Source organism: Artemia sp. Qi Xiang Cuo, chromosome 2 (assembly GCF_049724085.1).
Source record: "Artemia sp. Qi Xiang Cuo chromosome 2, ASM4972408v1, whole genome shotgun sequence".
Classification (NCBI taxonomy): domain Eukaryota; kingdom Metazoa; phylum Arthropoda; class Branchiopoda; order Anostraca; family Artemiidae; genus Artemia; species Artemia sp. Qi Xiang Cuo.
Genome location: NC_142795.1, coordinates 24,568,040 through 24,586,643, shown reverse-complemented (window position 1 = coordinate 24,586,643; position 18,604 = coordinate 24,568,040). Strand labels below are relative to the sequence as shown.

General features: G+C 35.8%; 1 protein-coding gene across 4 annotated transcripts in view; it reads left to right on the top strand.

The window, feature by feature from the left end:
- The window catches only part of ex (FERM domain containing expanded), a 154,564-nt gene that overhangs the window by 42,787 nt on the left and 93,173 nt on the right, over positions 1-18,604 (top strand). For all 4 annotated transcript variants that reach the window (XM_089099862.1, XM_089099867.1, XM_089099871.1 and 1 more), the window contains 2 exons: positions 6,077-6,214; positions 12,663-12,842. In XM_089099862.1, coding sequence (XP_088955988.1) covers positions 6,077-6,214; positions 12,663-12,842 — 318 coding nt within the window. The remainder of the gene's footprint in view (positions 1-6,076; positions 6,215-12,662; positions 12,843-18,604) is intronic.

The following is an 18,604-nucleotide window of genomic DNA, read 5'->3' as shown; positions in this document are numbered from 1 at the left end:
CGTATTAACGTGTCAGAAAAATATCTCGGTGGGGGGGGGGGGTTAAAATCCCCTATCCCCCCTGGGTACGGCCTTGCTTCTCGAGTCTGTATTATATAACACATAAGTACCAAGTATACCCACCTAGATTTGAAATATAAATTTACCACTTATATTTTTGTGATTTGATGCCACTGACAGGTATAGGGTAAAAACTGATAAAATTAAATTCTTGGGCTGGGATTTATAATTTTTCTTTCTAAGTGACTGGACTTCGGACCTATTTGACAAGAAGTCAGATTTTTCCTGAGCCAAAACACTAAAGAAAAAAAAACAGGTGGCCGGCGCTTACCCCCCCCCCGGGAATTCCCACCCGGAAAATACCCCCCCCCCCCCTGCGGAAAAAAATACCCTGGAAAATACCCCCATGGAGGCTTTCCAAATTTTAGAATTTTATTTGAGTTTTATTTCATTAATTTCCGTTGGGGAAAGAAATTTTGGTACTTGTGTATTATGCGCCACTCACTCAAGTTTACGCTGTGTAAAATTCGAGAACACATCGTTTTTTATCGTTAGTTTCTTCGTTACTTTAGAAATAAATTTGGGCTATAGGTTTGCACATTTGGGGGGGGGGGTAAAGTAAAGCGGTTCTGCATGCAAAATGTGTTTGGTACAATTATTCTGCATATTAGATAGATTAAATAAAAAAAAGAAGTTTTTTTTAACTGAAAGTAAGGAACGACGTTAAAACTTAAAACGAACAGAAATTATTCCGTATATGAAAGGGGTCCCCTCTTCAAAGTCTCGCTCTTTACGGTAAAGTTTTTTATTGTTTAAAAAAAATAGACTTGTGAGAAAGTCAACCTTTAGCGTAAAGAGCGAGACGCTGAGGAGGGGACAGCTCCTTTTACACACGGAATAATATCTGTTCGTTTCAAGTTTTGACGTAGTTCCTTAATTTCAGTTTAAAAAACTTGTTCTTTTTTAATATAATTTTTGAACGTTTTTGAATTAATGCAGGCTTTGATTTTGGCTCACCGTACATGAATAATTAAAAAAAATTTGAATATTAATTTTACTTTTTATTTGGTTAAATGGCTTTCTCGAAACCTGTTTAATTTTATTTACTAACGTTTTTATTAGTAATAAATTTACGTGACTTAGGAATTATCTTACGTAACGAACCTCTATACTTTTTTATTTTTAATGCGTAAATTAGACGGTTCGCCCCCTAGTCAATACCTCGCTCTTTAAGCTAAAGTTCGAATTCTGTTCCAATTCTTTGAAAATAACCCCTTAATCACAAATGCCGTTAATTAGAATAAATAGCTCTTATGAAAGTACTAAATAATCTTTGGCTTAAAGAGCGAGGTATTGACTAGGGGATGAACCCAATCATATACGTAATGTTTTCTGTCGTTTTAAGTTTTGATGTTGCTCCTTACTTCAGTTAAAAAACTTGTTTTTTTATATATAATTTCTGATCTTTATTTTAAAAATGCTGGGAAATCCGGTGCCCCCTTTATAGCAATGTATCTTCTCCCATTAACACTTCCTTCATGGTAAGATCCTCCCATATACCCCCCCATCCACTCCCCCCCCCCACTATCAGAAAAAATCCCCGCTGAAAACATATGTATACTTCCCAAGAACCAATATTATATTTTAACATTGGGTAAAATTCAGAACTTTCAGCCCTCCCCCTGGGGACTTCGGGCGATTAAGTCATCCTAAAAGACATATTTATCATATTTTCACCATGCTGAACAAAATGGCTATCTCAAAATTTTGATCGGGTGACTTTGGGAAAAAAATGAGCGTGAGAGGGGGCCTAGTTGCCCTCCATTTTTTTTGGTCACTTAAAAAGGGCACTAGAACTTTTAATTTCCGTGAATAATCCACGATATTCTAGGACCACTGGGTCAATACGATCACCCCTGGAAAAAAACAAACAAACAAACAAATAAACACGCATCCGTGATCTTTCTTCTGGCAAAAATGCAAAATTCCACATTTTTGTAGATAGGAGCTTGAAACCTCCGCAGTAGGGTTCTCTGATGCGCTGAATATGATGGTGTGATTTTCATTAAGGTTCTATAGCTTTTAGGGCGTCTTTCCCCCTTTTTTCGAAAATCAGCCAAATTTTCTCAGGCGCGTAACTTTTGATAGGTAGAACTAAACTTGATGAAACTTATATATTCGTAATCAGTATTAAAATCTGATTTTTTTTATGTCTCTATTGGTATCAAAATTCCGTTTTCTACAGATTCGGTTACCATTGAGCCGGGTCGTTCCTTACTTACCGTTCGTTACCACGAATTGTTTGATAGATAGATAAGTGCATTTTAAAGCCAAATATACGGCTTTAAGATATTCAAATAACATAAATGAAAGGCACAAATAACATAAACTTCGATAAGCGATTATCATAAAACACTTAAATAAAACACTACATTAACCTAATAATAGTAGCCTACTTAATTCTTGGAGAAATGGTCATTGAAAAAAAAAAGTATTTAACACTTGGAAAAAACACTCAAATGAAACATTACATTTACTTAGACTTTTTTTTATTTATTTATTTTTTTTTTTTTTAAATTAATTAATTAACAAAATTTCCAAATACGTCGCTATTCTTCTGTAATTTTTTATTGGCCTTATACCTAGAAAAAATTGTTTTCTGACTTCAAATTCTCAGAATACTTTACCCCCCCCCCTCTTATGTGTAAATATATAGCCCAAATTATATATTTCCAATATATTCTGTCCCGTTATACTTTACCCCTCCCCTCTTATGAGCAAATCTATAGCCCAAATTTATTTCTAAAGTAACGAAGAAACTAACTAAAAAACCGGTGTGTTCTCGAATTTTACACAGCGTAGACTTGAGTGAGTAGCGCATAATACACAAGTACAAAAATTCCATCCCCCTGCGGAAATTAAAAAAATAAAACTAAAATGAAATTCTCAAATTTAAAAAGCCTTATTTTCCACGGGGGGTGTTTTCCGCGGGGGGCATTTTCCGGGGAAGTATTTTCCGCGGGGGGGGGGGGGGGTGTAAACGCCTAAAAACAATAAAAAATACAACTTATTTTTAAGTTGGTTTTCAAAGTTTTTTTTTTGGGAGGTATTTATGCTGGTGCAAAAAAAAGAGAAAAGGCTGGTGTGGCAAGAACGATATTAACTAGACAAGGTTTTGTTCTTCAGTTTGCTTCAATGGTTTGCAGTAAGAAGCAACACCATTCTATTATTTGGTATTCTACAATATATTTGTTTTAGAGACTGGACTTTGGATTTGTCCTCCTCGAAATATTAGAGCTTCTACAATTTGTTCCTAGTTTTTTTTTTCACAGAATTTGCTTGTTTATGGTGTTTTGACGATATTATTCCAACTATGGATGGTATTTCTTAATTCCCACCTCGAAAGTATGTGCTTTGGTCCTTGGACTCAGCTCTACCTCCAAAACGCTGTCTTTGGTTTCCGTCTGCAATCTTCTGTGGGTGTAATTCCCAAGGGTTCATTCTTGTTCTTTCCGGGATATTTCCCCCCTTCTGTTGGTTCTTTATTTGACCGGCTAAAAATGTAGATATTTCTAGTCAACTTTTTTTGTAGGGGGGGGGGGGTAGATTTTCATCGAAAGGTTTTCTGGAAGAAGCCCTTCCAATAGGCAGGTATGTTGGGGAGGGGGTGAGGGTTTCTGAGATCAGGCCTCTGACACTGCAATTTATTGTAAGTATAATAACTAGTTCATGTTGTTTAATATTTTCGGTACTTGTGTCTTATAGCCACCACACTCAAGACGTGAAGTTGGTGAACATGAAACAATAACCGGTTTTCATGGTCTTTTTACCAGACAATTAGCTTCGGACCGGTGAAAAACTACTTTGTAGCTATATTTTAATTAAATATTTAATTGGTATTTTGGTTAGGTCAGGTATTTCTAGATTACGTATTTAATTAAGTATTTCTAGATTACGTATTTAATAAAATGTGGTCTGGGCGGCCCCCCTTCCATAATTCTTTGTTGTAATTTCCATAATTGTGTTACTAAAGTATAATATTTTCACCACATTTTGGTATATTTCATTATGATTAACCTAGCTTCAATTCTTGAGTGTGTACTATGTAGCAAGAAAGTACCAAAATATTTAATTAAAATATACCTACATTGTATTGTATATACACTTTCTGACGATAACATGATTATCACCGAGTATATACTGAAATACAGAGAGAAACCGGTTCTGTCAGACCCAGAACATGAGTGTGGTGGCTTTAAGACACAAGTGCCGTATTTTCAAGCAATAGCTATCCCAGCATAAATTCCTTCATATGTGCCGGTGTTTGAACCAATCCTTGGATGGATGTTTCTCCTTTTACCACTTGATGCAGGTGTAAGAAGAAAGTAATTTTTGTATTGAAAAAATTCATTAGTTTATAACTAGATTTTAACAAAATTCTAAGCATTATTAAAAGCTCATTGTAACTTTCATGATTTAGTTTGATAGCTGCTTGTAACGTTTTTTATCCCTGTAAAGCCACGTCTCTGAAATATCTCATTCTTCCTTTTTTTGCGATAACACGGTTTGGAAATGGAAAGAATAAGTGAAAGTTCACATTAAAGTCTTACTGGGTAGATGTCCTATCAAAGTCATAACGCACTAAACTGTTTTTAAGGATAATGACAAGAATCTGATTTAAAAACAGACTGGGAAATTCGATCCGGGTTGCGGCGGTAGCTACCAACCTAGTAAGATACGATTATGACCCATAGGAAAAACTACAATAACCCGTAACTTCTAAAAACACAGTCAAATCGAAACAAGAAGTACCCTATTAGAGCCGCCTTGTTCGAAACCCCTAAATATGTAACTTACCGTCCCTTGATTTGAACAACAAGGAAAATATATTGGCTTGAAAATCAAGAAGTGGACTGAAACCACCAAATTCCGCACATACGGCACCGTTTTTTTTCTCTCTTTTTTTCTTTTCTTCAGATAGCGGGGCACTGGAATATCGTAGAGAGCTGTTTAATGGCTTATTTTAAAGGAAATTGCCACGTCTAGTCCCTTTTGTAATTAATTTTTTTTTAATATAGGGTAGTCGATTTTTTACGAAAAACTGCATTTTTCTATAACACTATAGTAGCTCATGTTATTATGACATCAGGAATTTGTCACATCTACGTGCTTTTGTAATTTCCAAAAAAAACAACATTTAAACAAAATCTATATTTTTACAAAAGAACTGAATTTTCATATACTAGATACTTTATATTAAAGAACGAACTGTTGCCCATATTATTCTCAAGAATATAATGTAATTCATAGCTAACATAAATTTACTATTTCATACAGGTAGATATCCTGTTTCTGAAAGCCTGTTAGTAGGAATTTACCTTAATTACCCTTTGACTTTAATTTATGATGAGTGATGATGCTTTGTTAAATCAAGCTTATTCCCCACGACACAATTAACAAAGTAATTTTCTATCTGGTATTTGTAGCACTACCAGATATAGGTATTCTCCCTTGTCTTGAAAGAATCCAAATTTGCTTGAGCCGTCAAAAAATGTATTAACATCATGTCTTATAGCCAAACATAGTAATTGCTCAACATTGTCTGACGTACATTTTGTTTCCTGGACGGTCGTTGGATACGGATTCAATAGCTTTGAGGCATTAGGGAGGGAGATCATAATTTCTTTGGAGTAGGTGGGAACTGATGCTTTCTTGCCTCAGCTTTTAGGTCTATATATTCAAACAATCGAGAACAAACGCTTATGTCCCAAATTTCCTTATGGGGGCGTCGTTTTTTCCTCTATAGGTCAACAACTTTATTCAAGCTACTTCTTCTTTTTTAATTATACCCCGAAAAAAAAGGGTTTTCTAATTTTATTTTGAGGATAAAATTATTTGAATAACTTTATTCAAGGGGCTTCATGTTGTTTTTTATTCGTGTACCGTAAATGATTTTTGTTCTTCTAGGATACCCTAATTTAACATCTTTTTAGTTTTGAAGACATTTTTTTCAACACTGTACTTTTGATTTTTAAGTATAAGCTGTTCTTGATTGGAAAATATTTACCTTTTTCAGAAGTGTTGCAGATGTCTTTATAGTATGCGGCCAGCCGCTAGCGATCCGGTTCAAACATGCGTTCAGCCACTGCCTTCTGCCAGAAAATATGTTGCTGTGCGTCTCCTTACTGGAGAGACTCTGTTCTTTGTTGTAGAGGTTAGTTGTCAAAATTGTATATAAAAATTGTGTATGCATGTGATTTTTCTGCCCTTCATGCTCAACCATGGTTCACATCTCACCCCTTTACTCAAGATTTCAAAACTCTGTTAAAAATCACCTTTTTTGACTATTTAATGACAAAAATGATTTTAAATTGTTTCTGATGTCGGAAGTTGTGGGACTCAATCCTCAAAATTTTGCTTAAGAAATACTGTATGTAGTTTATTTTAGAGAACTTAAATGTGGAAGAAATCTGAAGAATTTTTTTCTCTATTAAACATCTCCAAAACTATTAAAAAATCCCCTTTTTTGACTATTTAATGACAAAAATGATTTTAAAATTGTTTCTGATGTCGGAAGTTGTGGGACTCAATCCTCAAAATTTTGGTTAAGAAATACTGTATTTAGTTTATTTAGAGAACTTAAATATGGAAGAAATCTGAAGAATTTTCTTCCTTTGTTTTGTGGCTGTGAACCTAAAGCCATGATTCCCAGCATGGCAATATTCTGGTGGGTCATGGGCAGGACATGCACCCTGTGGCTGACTATACTTTGCAGGCTTAATTCTGAAAAAAAAAATATCATATGAATGACGACACATTTTTATGCATTTAAAGAACAAAAAAGATGGTACTCCTGTATTAAACGTGCTCTTTTATATACTGCAATGGAAACCAGTCACGAGAAACCCGTTTTTGACGGGTTAATTCAAGACACCGCTATAGAGTAATACAATGTATAGCGTGGTTTTCATTGCGTATATGATATTTAAACTGTTGTTTTATTGGGGTTTAGGGGGCGGGAGGTATCTAGGTTAGGTTAGGTTACGGAATAATATATGCTATGCTTTACTAACACCCCCCCTCTAATGTGCAAATATATAGCCCAAATTTGTTTCTAAACTATTATATATTCACCCTATTTTATTTCATTTGCATTAACCAAACTAGCAGTATATAAAAGAGTACGTTTAATACAGGAGTACCAAAAAGATTTTTTTACAATAAGTCATTCATTGTATAAAAGGCGTTCTATGCAGACTATTTTTCATTAGCATAAAATGTGCCTATAGGACGACCTAAAAAACAAATTACCAAGTTGGTGTACCAAATACCAATGACCTTTTAAGCTTCCTTCAGGTGAAAACATATAAAATTTTGAAAAAAAATTAAATGTCACGAGGGGGCATCATGATGGTAGAAATGCCTTGAAGGGGCATGGCACGAAACTGACTGGGAACCACTGATCTGAAACCGTATTAGGAAATATTGGTAGCAGTCTATTAAAGTCAGAAGGTCACGTATTTGGAATTTTCAAATGTTTCAGGAAAGCAAAAAACATTTTAAGGGCTCACTGAAGACATTAGGAGATTATCACAGCAAGATCCTATTCGATGCTGAATTTAAATATATCCCAATTAAGGTTTTGTCAAATCGAAAATATCGAAGTCAGTGGTCCACGGGTGAATTTCGGGGGTCCATGTACCCATGGGAGGGTGCATGGACTTCCGAAATTCAATATTTTCATGGATTTCTGAGGACTTCTTATTCAAATTTCCATTTTGTTTATTGTTACTGGGCTTCCCACACTACTGGAAAAAAAAATTTGGCTGCAGGCTTTGACTTTACTCCTAGAATTTTTGAAAGCAAGTTAGACTCAACTTTTGGAACAGATTCAAACCAAGTCAAGGTGAGTGGTTGGAGAGTATTATTTTACTCCCAAAATTTTGAGTTTATGACACTGATTCCAACATCTAAATTTTAGGACTCTCATCGTCCAGAAGTTTTGGGACCAAACTAGGCTCGGCCTATCAAATCTTAAAGGAGAGCTCTTTGCAACATCTAAAATTTGTCCGTTTATGATATCAACTCTGTCCCTCCAAAGCTTAATACATACCAAACTCTTATACTTCTGTTTGAAGCTTATTTTCAATTGGCCGATTTAAAAAAAACTGGCTCTGAATTCTAGATTTTGTTCGAGGCCTAACCCGACTAAACCTGCCGAAACTAATTGGTGAGAAATACCTGACTCCTTAAGTTTTTAAGTTCATGAAAACCACTTCAACTCCTAAATTTTAGGTACACTAAAAAAAAAAAAAAAAAAAAAAAAAAAAAAAAAGCACGCTGACAGTGTTTGCGTTGGGCTGTTACCGATCTCCTGATTGGAAGCTTTCGGCCGGGATTGTAATGCGTGATTGGGGGTAAATCATCCGACGCTTCCCGTATTTTCACCCCCAGTTTTCTCCAAGTACCCATTAAGAGCCGGGTCGAATCCGGCTGAGATTACAGAGTCCCACCAATAATCCCATTTCAAACCAAATAACCAGTGACAGCAGGACTTGAACCCCTGACCTCAGGATTTCAAGTCTGGATCACTAACCACTCGGTTAGGACGGCTCCAAACTAATTCATGAAAGCGACTCCAACTCCTAAATTTTTGATACATCCAGCTCATACTTCTGATTCGCGTTTTCTTTAATTGGAGTCGGTTTGATTCACGGGAAAATACTCTTCTTAGTAATTTTATAGAATAAATTGAAAAAAATACACACACACGCCCTTAGGTTTTGAAAAATACATTTCGTAAATTGGCATCATTTATTTCAGCTGGGTGTTTGTTTAGGGTTGAGGAGAAGCAGAACCTGAGGCGACTAATGTTCAAAAATGATAAAATATACTAAATCTCGGATTTTAGAAAAGAAAGGACACCAGATTATTTTTTTATTAATCTTGTCTTCACTAAGGGAGATGTTTACTGTTGGCGTTTGTGATCTTTACTAACTTCATGAAAATATGATTCTTTGGGAAGCTTTACATTTTTTGCAGCTTTCACGTCTTGAGATTTGGAAGGGGCTATGGGCTCACTCCCTCTCCCCTGTGTGTGTGTGCCTTCATATGAGTATAGATGCGTCATTTGCACACCTTGTAAAACCAACATGTTCCTCTCTAGTTAACACAACCTGTTGAGCTTCAAGGAGACTAGATTCACGAAAGCATCACACCTTTTTTTTAAATCTGTATGAATAGGAAATAGTTTCCAACTCCACTCCTAGATTCTTGGATGAATGACGTTTTACAAAAGACTCAGGTTAAAACAGCATTCCGACGATTCCAAAATGGAATCAGTGGTGTAAAAACTCGTCCTAGAAGCACGATAAGGCTACTGCTTGGAATTAGTGCCAATTTTCATAAATTTAGAGGCAAAAATTTAACTACGATAGGGTCTCCTGCTGGTTCATCGACGTTGGGTAATTAGTATGTACCCTTTTTTGTCATGGTGTTATTTTTTCCTTTTAAGTTTTTTAGTCTATTCTCTCTAGCCTACACACGAGGACTAATATTCATTAAATGCGATAGGGTGTGATAAATTACCTTCCTCCGAGACCAGGGAAAGTTTTGGGAGTTTCGTCGAAAATTCCCAAACTTATTCGTCCATCTTCAAAAGAAGCATAAACCCATACTTTCTGAGCTTAAGACTGAACGACGTTGTCTGTGGCTTAAGCTGTATACGACTCCTAGAACAGAAAAGGATTTTTATATTTGCATTTGAAGTAGATATTTACCACTATTTTTTTTTCGTTAGTTTTGTTTTGGGTTTTTCCCTAGAGCTGGGCTCGACTCTTGGTGGCTCTCATTGCAACCAAGATCACTCATTACTCTTGACAAAAGGAAAAAAAGTTTAGGGAAGGTTATAGCAGCCAAGAATAAAGGGATGTTTGAGTTTCTTAATGTCGTCTCGGAACCTAAAGCTGTGATGAAAAGTTGGTCCCTTTAGCAAATAAATGAAAAAATCAAGATTTTTCAACTGAAAGTAAGGAGCAACATTAAAAAGAGCAGAAATTATTACGTATATGAGGAGGGAGGTATATTCTTGTTGTTCTAATTAAAAGACTATAGTGTTTCAGGAGCCATTCTTAAAGAATTGGGACAGAATTCAAACTTTAGCGTAAAGAGCGATGTGTTAAGGAGGAGCAACCCCCTCACATACGTAATAATTTCTGTTCGGTTTAAGTTTTAATGTTGCCCCTTACTTTCACTTGAAAAACTTGTTTTTTCTTTAATTTAATTTCTGATCCTTTTCTAAATAATGCCAGGAAATCCTGCCACACCTCCACGGAAAATCCCACCTGGTGACCGGTTTATTCTCTAGACCAGTGATTCTCAAATTGTGGTACGCGTACCCCTTGGGAGTACGCAAAAATTTTAGGGGGTACACGGCCAGCCAAAAAAAAAAAATAAAAACCACCCTTTAACTCTAGGACTGGCAGTTTTATTTATATTTTAGCTATAGTTTACTTAGTACCGGTAACTGAGAAGGGGTATCTAAAATGTTGTGTGGGTAAAAAGGTGTACATTTTTTTTTTAATATTGAGAACCAAAAAGTCTCTTACAGTTCATTACCACGAACTGTTTGAAAAAAAAATTGAATTTTTTTGTTTGGAAATACACATTAAATCTCGCGTCGGGCAGTTAGAGCCTAACAACAAATGCAACGGATCTTAACATTCCAAGGTATTTTTCTAGTTTGATTTGAAAAACTTAAATTATTGCTCAGATACTAACAATATTTTGGTAGCTTACATAATAACTTTAACGATCCTGAACTGAGAACAAAAATAAGTTACCACGAACCGTTTGAAAAATAACATTTAAAAAAATAGTTTATTTGAAGTTTTTTTAGTACAAGAGTTAGTTTTTTAAGGATTTCCCCCTTTCCGTACCCTTATTTTCCCTGAACACACATCAGGAATAAAAGCTAATTAGGGCTTCTCGGGACCGGGACCGGGTCCCGGTCCCGGTCTTCGGATCCTCGGGACCGGGTTTGCGAGCACGGGGGTCTCATATTTTTAAGAACTTTCTCTTTCCATATCCTAATTTTCTCCGAGTACAGCTATCGATGCACATAGTTAGGACCATCTATTGTTCGGACCCTCCGGGTAAAACGTCTTGACACTCACATAGAATTTGGAATGAGCATTTATTCTTGTAGCCAAAGGTACACACAGTCAATATTTAAGTTGGGGGGGGGGGGTCTGACAATGCCAAACAGAATATTATTGAATTCTTATTTTCCGATTTTTTCGAGAGAGGGGTTTTGGGACTTGTTGACTGATTCTCTCTCCATACCCTACGAATTATGCATGCTTGTAACCATGTTCCACCCATAAAATAATGTCTTAACAAGCAAGTTTCTGCGGAGAGCAATCTAGAGTGAGATATCAACTTATATGAGTGTTTCCAAAAGGAAAAAATGGCTAATAAAAATTTATGGTTCTTCTTAATATGGTTTTATGTGATCATTCTTATGCATTATGTTTTCCAACTTTCGGGTTTTATTTTGTTCTGAGCTTTATGTTCTTGTTGCTGTAAAATAGTTAACTAATAAGTGAATCAATAAGGCAGGCTTTGGGGATTCTTGCTCCTCAAAGTAGCACCGTGAAATTGTTATCTAATCAATGTTCAAAATAAAAATTTTGTACTGTATATCCTTGTTACTGCGGACAGCCCCTAACAAGTCAAAACAGAAGACGAATGAAGTAGCGAGGCTGATAATATAGCTGTAAATCTTGGAACTAGGGCATTGGTTCCCAACCATTTTTTAATATATATATATATATATATATATATATATATATATATATATATATATATATATATATATATATATATATATATATATATATATATATATATATATATATATATATATATATATATATATATATATATATATGTGTGTGTGTGTGTGTGTGTGTGTGTGTGTGTGTATATGATATATATATACGTATATGTATATCAAGACAAAGAGAAGTGACAGAATAGATGGAAAATATATAATATGGGCTATGTATTCGCACATTAAGAGGGGTGGTAAAGTATTTGGACAGTGTGAAGTTAGAAAACAATCCTTACTACATAATATGCAGAATAATTGTACCCAACACATTAGGCATGTAGACCCGCTATGCTCCCCCCCACCCTAATGTGCAAATATATAGCCCAAATTTGTTTCTAAAGTGTTATATTTTTATCTGGCTTTGGTATATTTCATTAGGATTGAGCGTCAGAGATACATATTAGAAGAATATTAGCTAGGGGGTATATCATACAAGTACCAAGAAAAATCTTTTTTTGATATTTGATGGAAGGCTAGAATCTAATAAAACAAATTAGTTGACAAATTTGAATATTTAAGCACGCTATATAACATGGGATTGTTAGACGAGAGAATTTTCGTTTCATAGGTATGAAAGATTTAACACTCTTGTCGATTTACATTGTCTTTTGTTTGTGTGCTACTAATGGTCCGTCGATAAACTCGCTATTTTGTCCCTATGTTTTTTTGTTTTTTTAATTGTATGAGGTTACATTTAGTGTCCATTATAACTCTGTTGTTATAATGTGTTGATTTATTTCTGTATTTACCTGTATGTATATCTTTGCAGGCGAAGGCCAAGGTTAGGGATCTTCTGTCAGCTATCGTTCGACATCTTGGTACGCTAGGCATGGTAAGCTATGACCTCTTCGGATTGGCCTTCCTACTAGACGGCGAATATCTATTTTTGGAACCGGAAACTAAACTTGCAAAATATGCACCGAAAATATGGAAGGCATCACATGGAAGTGTAAGTTTTTTGTTCTTTCTTAGGTTTTATACTTCATGTTGTTCCCATATTTGGACTTTGAATATGCAGCTTATTCTTCTTTATAGCTTCTTTTCTTTTGATATTTAAAAACCTTGAAAGAAAAAGAATGTACATTGTAGTCATGATCAAGGGATCCGCACTTAATCATTTGGTGTACACCGATAGGTCGTTAGTGATGGTAGGTACCAGTGGTGCCAATTCATAAAAATGTAGGGGGGGAGCGTATTTTTCAAACTAAGGAGTGGAGTTATTTTTTTCAGTGAAAGTACCATAAAAGGTTATTTTTCAAAGAAAACACCCCCAAATGTATTTTTTTTAAGTTAGGAGAGGTTGACAAAATATCTAGGGGGAACAATTGCCTCTCTTACCATAATTAGTGCCTTTTGCAAGCGCACTGTAAAAGGAAAGGAGATACCGTACTATTTTTCGTCGTTGGGATATTAGGGCGGCGGATTTTTTTCCGTCAGATTCCCTTGGAATTTATTAAATAGACCTATAGCTACAATTTTGACTTTATTTTATTAATAACCAATTCTTCAGGTTCGGCCATTATGTACCAGTTGATTTCCGAAAACATGGAATTTATTTTTCCCTTGAAACAAATTTTTATGATGATGGCCGTCGAGTGGCGTGAAGCTGGCACGTACGCAGGAGGGAGGGGGGGGCTCTGGGCCCTCCCCCGAAGTCTCACGAAATTGATAAGGGGGAATCGGGTGACGGTTTATAATCAGGAGATTCTTGATAGGATCAGGGGGTTTGCCAAAACGTTTTGATTGCATTTTCCTGAGGTAAGGTGGGTGAAAGTTATCCTGGGGATATCATCAACCTCCTTCCCCTATACATTGACGTAGCCTCAAATGAAATGGGGGTTGGTTAAAAAATGTGAAAGTGTCTAGTAGGTCTGAGAACTGTAACAGAGATATCCTCTCAACATATTTTAAAACTAATGCTTTGATTTGGACCACTATGGTGTGATGAAGCTTACGGGACTAAGCTCCTTAATTTTTCCTTCTTGTGAAATTCGTGTTTTTTATTTTCGCGTGATTTCCTGCATCTTTTCATAATTTGCCTGTTTTTGTTGCCCTTTTTTCCGAAATTAGGCCCCCGGACCAGTTTCCTGCATGTGCTTGCCTCTAACCTTTTCAGTAGAAGTATTTATAGTATAATCTTTGGCAACTTTATATGTTAGTGGTTACTTTTTAAGACCCAATGATATAACAGAATGTCACCATTTTATATTGAACCAAAATCTACTTATTTTTCTTGTTGGAAATTACGAAACCCTCTTGGTCCTAGAGCTCAGATAGTGATTTTTCCAAAGCGAGCCACCTGTTTTACATTCCATCGGAATGCATATTAATGCTGAACTTTAACTGGGTGCTAGACTTTTGACCTCCACGTGCATTCCTGGGGGGTTGTAAGATAAATAACAAGCTGACAGCATGGGTAGTGACATTCCCCTTTCGTCACACGGCGGGTCACAAAAAGTTGGGCACTATTGTCAACGCCAATTTATTGGGAACATGTCCTGTGTTGCGGATTTGTTCACTGACGTGAAGAATTATACCTTCTCCTTTTGCGAAATTTTCAGAGAAAAGCCTGAAAGTTTTGTAAGAGCAATAAAAAACATCCTTAAGATTGGCTGCATAAGTTTTTATTGTGGAGGGGCTAGCATTCTCTCCAGAGGAGTATAAAATTTGATGGTTTTTTGTAAGAAAAGGATCATATTGTTTTCGAATGTTTTATGATTTTCTATTTAGTTTGTTTTTGGTCTTCTAGGGGGGAAGGGCTCTAGAAGATATCCGCCCTGTAAGTGCCCTTGAATGTCCTTATTTTAGCCTAAACATCTTATTCTGGACTTTCAGGTCTGTGTCTGCACAACATATGAGGGATTCTTCCCATGACAATTTGAATTGCCTCTTTCCTTATGGATTACTTCGCAGGAAAATGTTAAATTCATGCAACATTTTTTTTAGCTTGAAAACACATTAATCTTAAAGCTTTATCCAATCTTTGGCTAAGTCTAATGCTTTAGCTAATATTTGCTAAAGTTATAGTGGGCCTTATTGTCACTGAAATAATTCGATGGGCCGCAGAACCTATTAGATTCCAAGAAAAATGGGTTCATAAAGAAGTTGTACTGGTAGTGTATGGTGTACGAAGGCTGTTTAGGCGGGGCATAAATATCAAAAAGTTCTGAGATGAAGTACAATATTTTTAAATATTAGTATTTATAATTCAGTAATTCTGCTAAAAAAAAATACTTCTTGGAGTGAAAATGACTAGCGTTTCTGAACGTTTGTTGCAAAAATCATCTGCGTTGCAGTTCGTTCCAGGTTGGCCATTTTTACCGTAGGATGCAAGGTCGTATTCAGGGGGGGTTACTAGGTTGAAGTCCTCCTCGAAATTTTTGTTTGACTCGTAAAAATGTAACAAAAATGCATATAAACTAATTTGGAAGCGTTTTTTTTTAAGTTTTTTGTATCCCCCCCTTGCCCTGAATGAAAATCATGGATACGCCCTTGGTAGGACTCAATATTCTTCAACAGTTTCTTGTAAAAATATGTCCCCTTTTGGATTTTTCTTGCATCAAAACGCAATATATTACCAGTTTTTATGAAAAATGCAAATATTTTCGGAACTTGTTTTGCTATTTAGTGCCTTTTGATTTTGAACAGACAGATTGTTTCAGAGACTACCAATGTCTCCAAGTTGTGATCATTTATCCAATAATTGCCGTCTTTCCAATTTATGGTTGTGGTTGAATGCTGGATTATCAGATGCCATTTCCGAGCTTAGGAATTCACGCCTCGCATCTGGTTTTGAATGCTTTGGGGTATATCTGAGAGCGTTTGGTAGCAGAGAATGGGAACATCCGAAAAGGCTATAATCTAAATTAGAGATTTTTTCTTTTTTGGGGCGCGGTTGAAAACCAGTAAATATGATTTATAGGCTACTTTTAATTATATTTTTATTAGTTTTTGTTATGACCTTTTTTCATATTTTTTTGTTGTAGACATCCTTGAATGATTTTGACTGAAAAAGAAGAATATTCGCAGCAATAGAAGATCGGGAGGAGTGATTAAACCCCGTAGGAAGTGTGCGAGGCCCTTTCCAGAAATAAAATTTGTTTTAATTGCAGACATTCCAATTTTTCTTTTTGGGGTGAGGGGGGGGGGGGGGTGCTGGCCTCATATTGTATATTCTGACGATGCTAAATGCATGCATTTTTGGGTCATCTTTTTATGTCATTAATTAAAAAAAATTTCCACAAGATAAGTTTTTCAAAGAAAAGTAAAGAAATCCATTAAACAAAAAATTAGCAAAAATAAAATAAAATAATCTACCAAGCTCGAAACTACCACAAATCAGCATCCATAAATAAATGAAACCCAAAACGAACATAAATTAAAAATAAATAACCGAGTCAAATTCAAAACGAGCAGAAATTAACACAAGTTGGGCGCAAAACCTCTATGCCTTCCCAAGGCCAGAACAAAATTTGCACTTTACTGAAAAAATACAAATGAATGTGCATTGTAAGTTTAATATACATATACTGATATTTAGTAATCAAAATGTTAAAATTATTTGATTTATTTAAGTTATAGAAGTAAAAACATTTATATTTTTTTCAGTAAACTGCAAATTCTCTTATGGCCTTGGGAAGGCATAGGGGTTTTGCGCCGAACTTATTTTAATTTCTGTTCATTTTGAGTTTGATTCGGTTATTTATTTTAATTTCTGTTCGTTTTGGATTTCATTTATTTATTGATGCTGATTTGTGGCAGTTTCGAGCTTGGTAGATTATTTGATTTTAGTTTTGCTCATTTTTTGTTTAATAGAGTTCTTTGCTTTTCTTTGAAAAACTTATTTTCTGGAAAAAGTTTTTTTTTAATTAGTATCTGTTCGTTTTATATTGACATAGTCTTTTCAGGGAAAAAGAAAATAATACTCTAAATCTTTTCGTTTTTATAGACTTTATAGTTTGGCCTGCTGTTTGTATGCTGGAGAAAAATTTTCAGCAATCTTTAACAACATACACCATTTTAAAAATCTGGACACAAATAGTACTATTTTACTTAGTTTCATACCTCCTCTAGTTGACCTTAAAATGGAAAACTTGATACCATTCGCAAAAAATCTGTTTACTTTCTTTGATAGCTTTGATACACTTACACTATTTTTATTTGGTTAAATTTTAAGAGCATAAGTAGCCCCGAAAATCTGAACATAATACCCCCAGTCGTTCCTGAGATACAGCTGAGATGCCTTATTGGGAATTAGCATTATCAGAGTGGTGTTTTGTTTGATCTTAAGACAAAGTTCAGTTATTAAACATAGTAGGCAAATGGGTGGGTAGGCGTGGAAGGGGGATAGTTGCCCTCCAATCACTTTCGACTATTAAAAAGGGCATCAGCCCTTTCTATTTTCAATCGAATGAGCACACTTTCGACTGTTAAAAAGGGCACTAGCCCTTTGAATTTCAAATCGAATGAGCCCTTTTCTGAAGTTTTTACGACAACGTCTTCTATAAAAACCTTATATGGACCCAGGGCATAACTTAAAACCCTTGCCCTTAGGGCTCTGGAGGAGTATACTCCTCAAAAACATATTTTCTATCTGTCAATCAACTACGCTGAACAAAATGGCTATCTCAAAATTTTTATTGGATGTGTTTGGGGGAATGATGGGCGTGGGGGGGGGCTAGTTGCCCTCCAATCACTTTTGACTATTAAAAGGGCACTGGCCCTTTGAATTTCCAATCGAATGAGCCATTTTTGAAGTTTCTACAACAACGAATTATATAAAAATCTTAGAGGCCCTCATGGCCGAACTTGCCACCCTAGCTCCAAGGGTTTGGGGTGAGTTTCATCCTAAAAAAGATAGTTTCTATGTGGAAATTAACTGTGCTGAACAAAATGGCTATATCACAATTTTGATTGGATCTGTTTAGTGGAATGATGGGCGTGGGGGGGGGCGCTAGTTGCCCTCCAATCACTTCCAACTATTAAGAATGGAACTAGCCATTTGAATTTCCAATCTAATGAACCTTTTTTGAAGTTTCTACGACACCGCCTTCTATAAAAACCTTATATGCCCCCAGGGCATAACTTAAACCCCGTTCCCTGAGGGTTGTGGGGGGATTGTCCTCCTCAAAAACATATTTTCTATCGGGTAATAATCTACACAGAACAAAATGGCTGATTCAAAAGTTTGATTGGATATGTTTGGAGGAATGATGGGCGTGGGGGGCTAGTTGCCCTCCAATCACTTTCAAGTATCAAAAGGGGCACTAGCCCTTTGTATTTCTAATCGAATGAACTTGTTTTTAAGTTTCTACAACAACACCTTCTATAAAAACCTTATATGCCCCCAGGGCAAATCTTAAAACCCTTGCCCTGTGGGCTGTGGGAAAGTATCCTCTTCTAACAGTTATTTTCTATCAGGAAATCAACTACGCTGACCAAATTGAGTATATAAAATTTGCGATGTGAGGTGTTTTGGGAATGGAGGGGCCTGGGAGGGGGCTAGTTGCCGACCATTCACTGTCGACTATTAAAAAGGGCACTAGCCACTCCAATTTGCAATCTAATGAGCCCTTTCGAACTTCCTACGACAACTTCTTCGATACGAAGTGCCCGGGTATTGAGAGAAAAAAAAAACAACACATTGTACCCACATCGTTCTTTACTAAGGCAGCGCTAGCGGGCTGCCTATGATCGTTTTACTTTTACAGG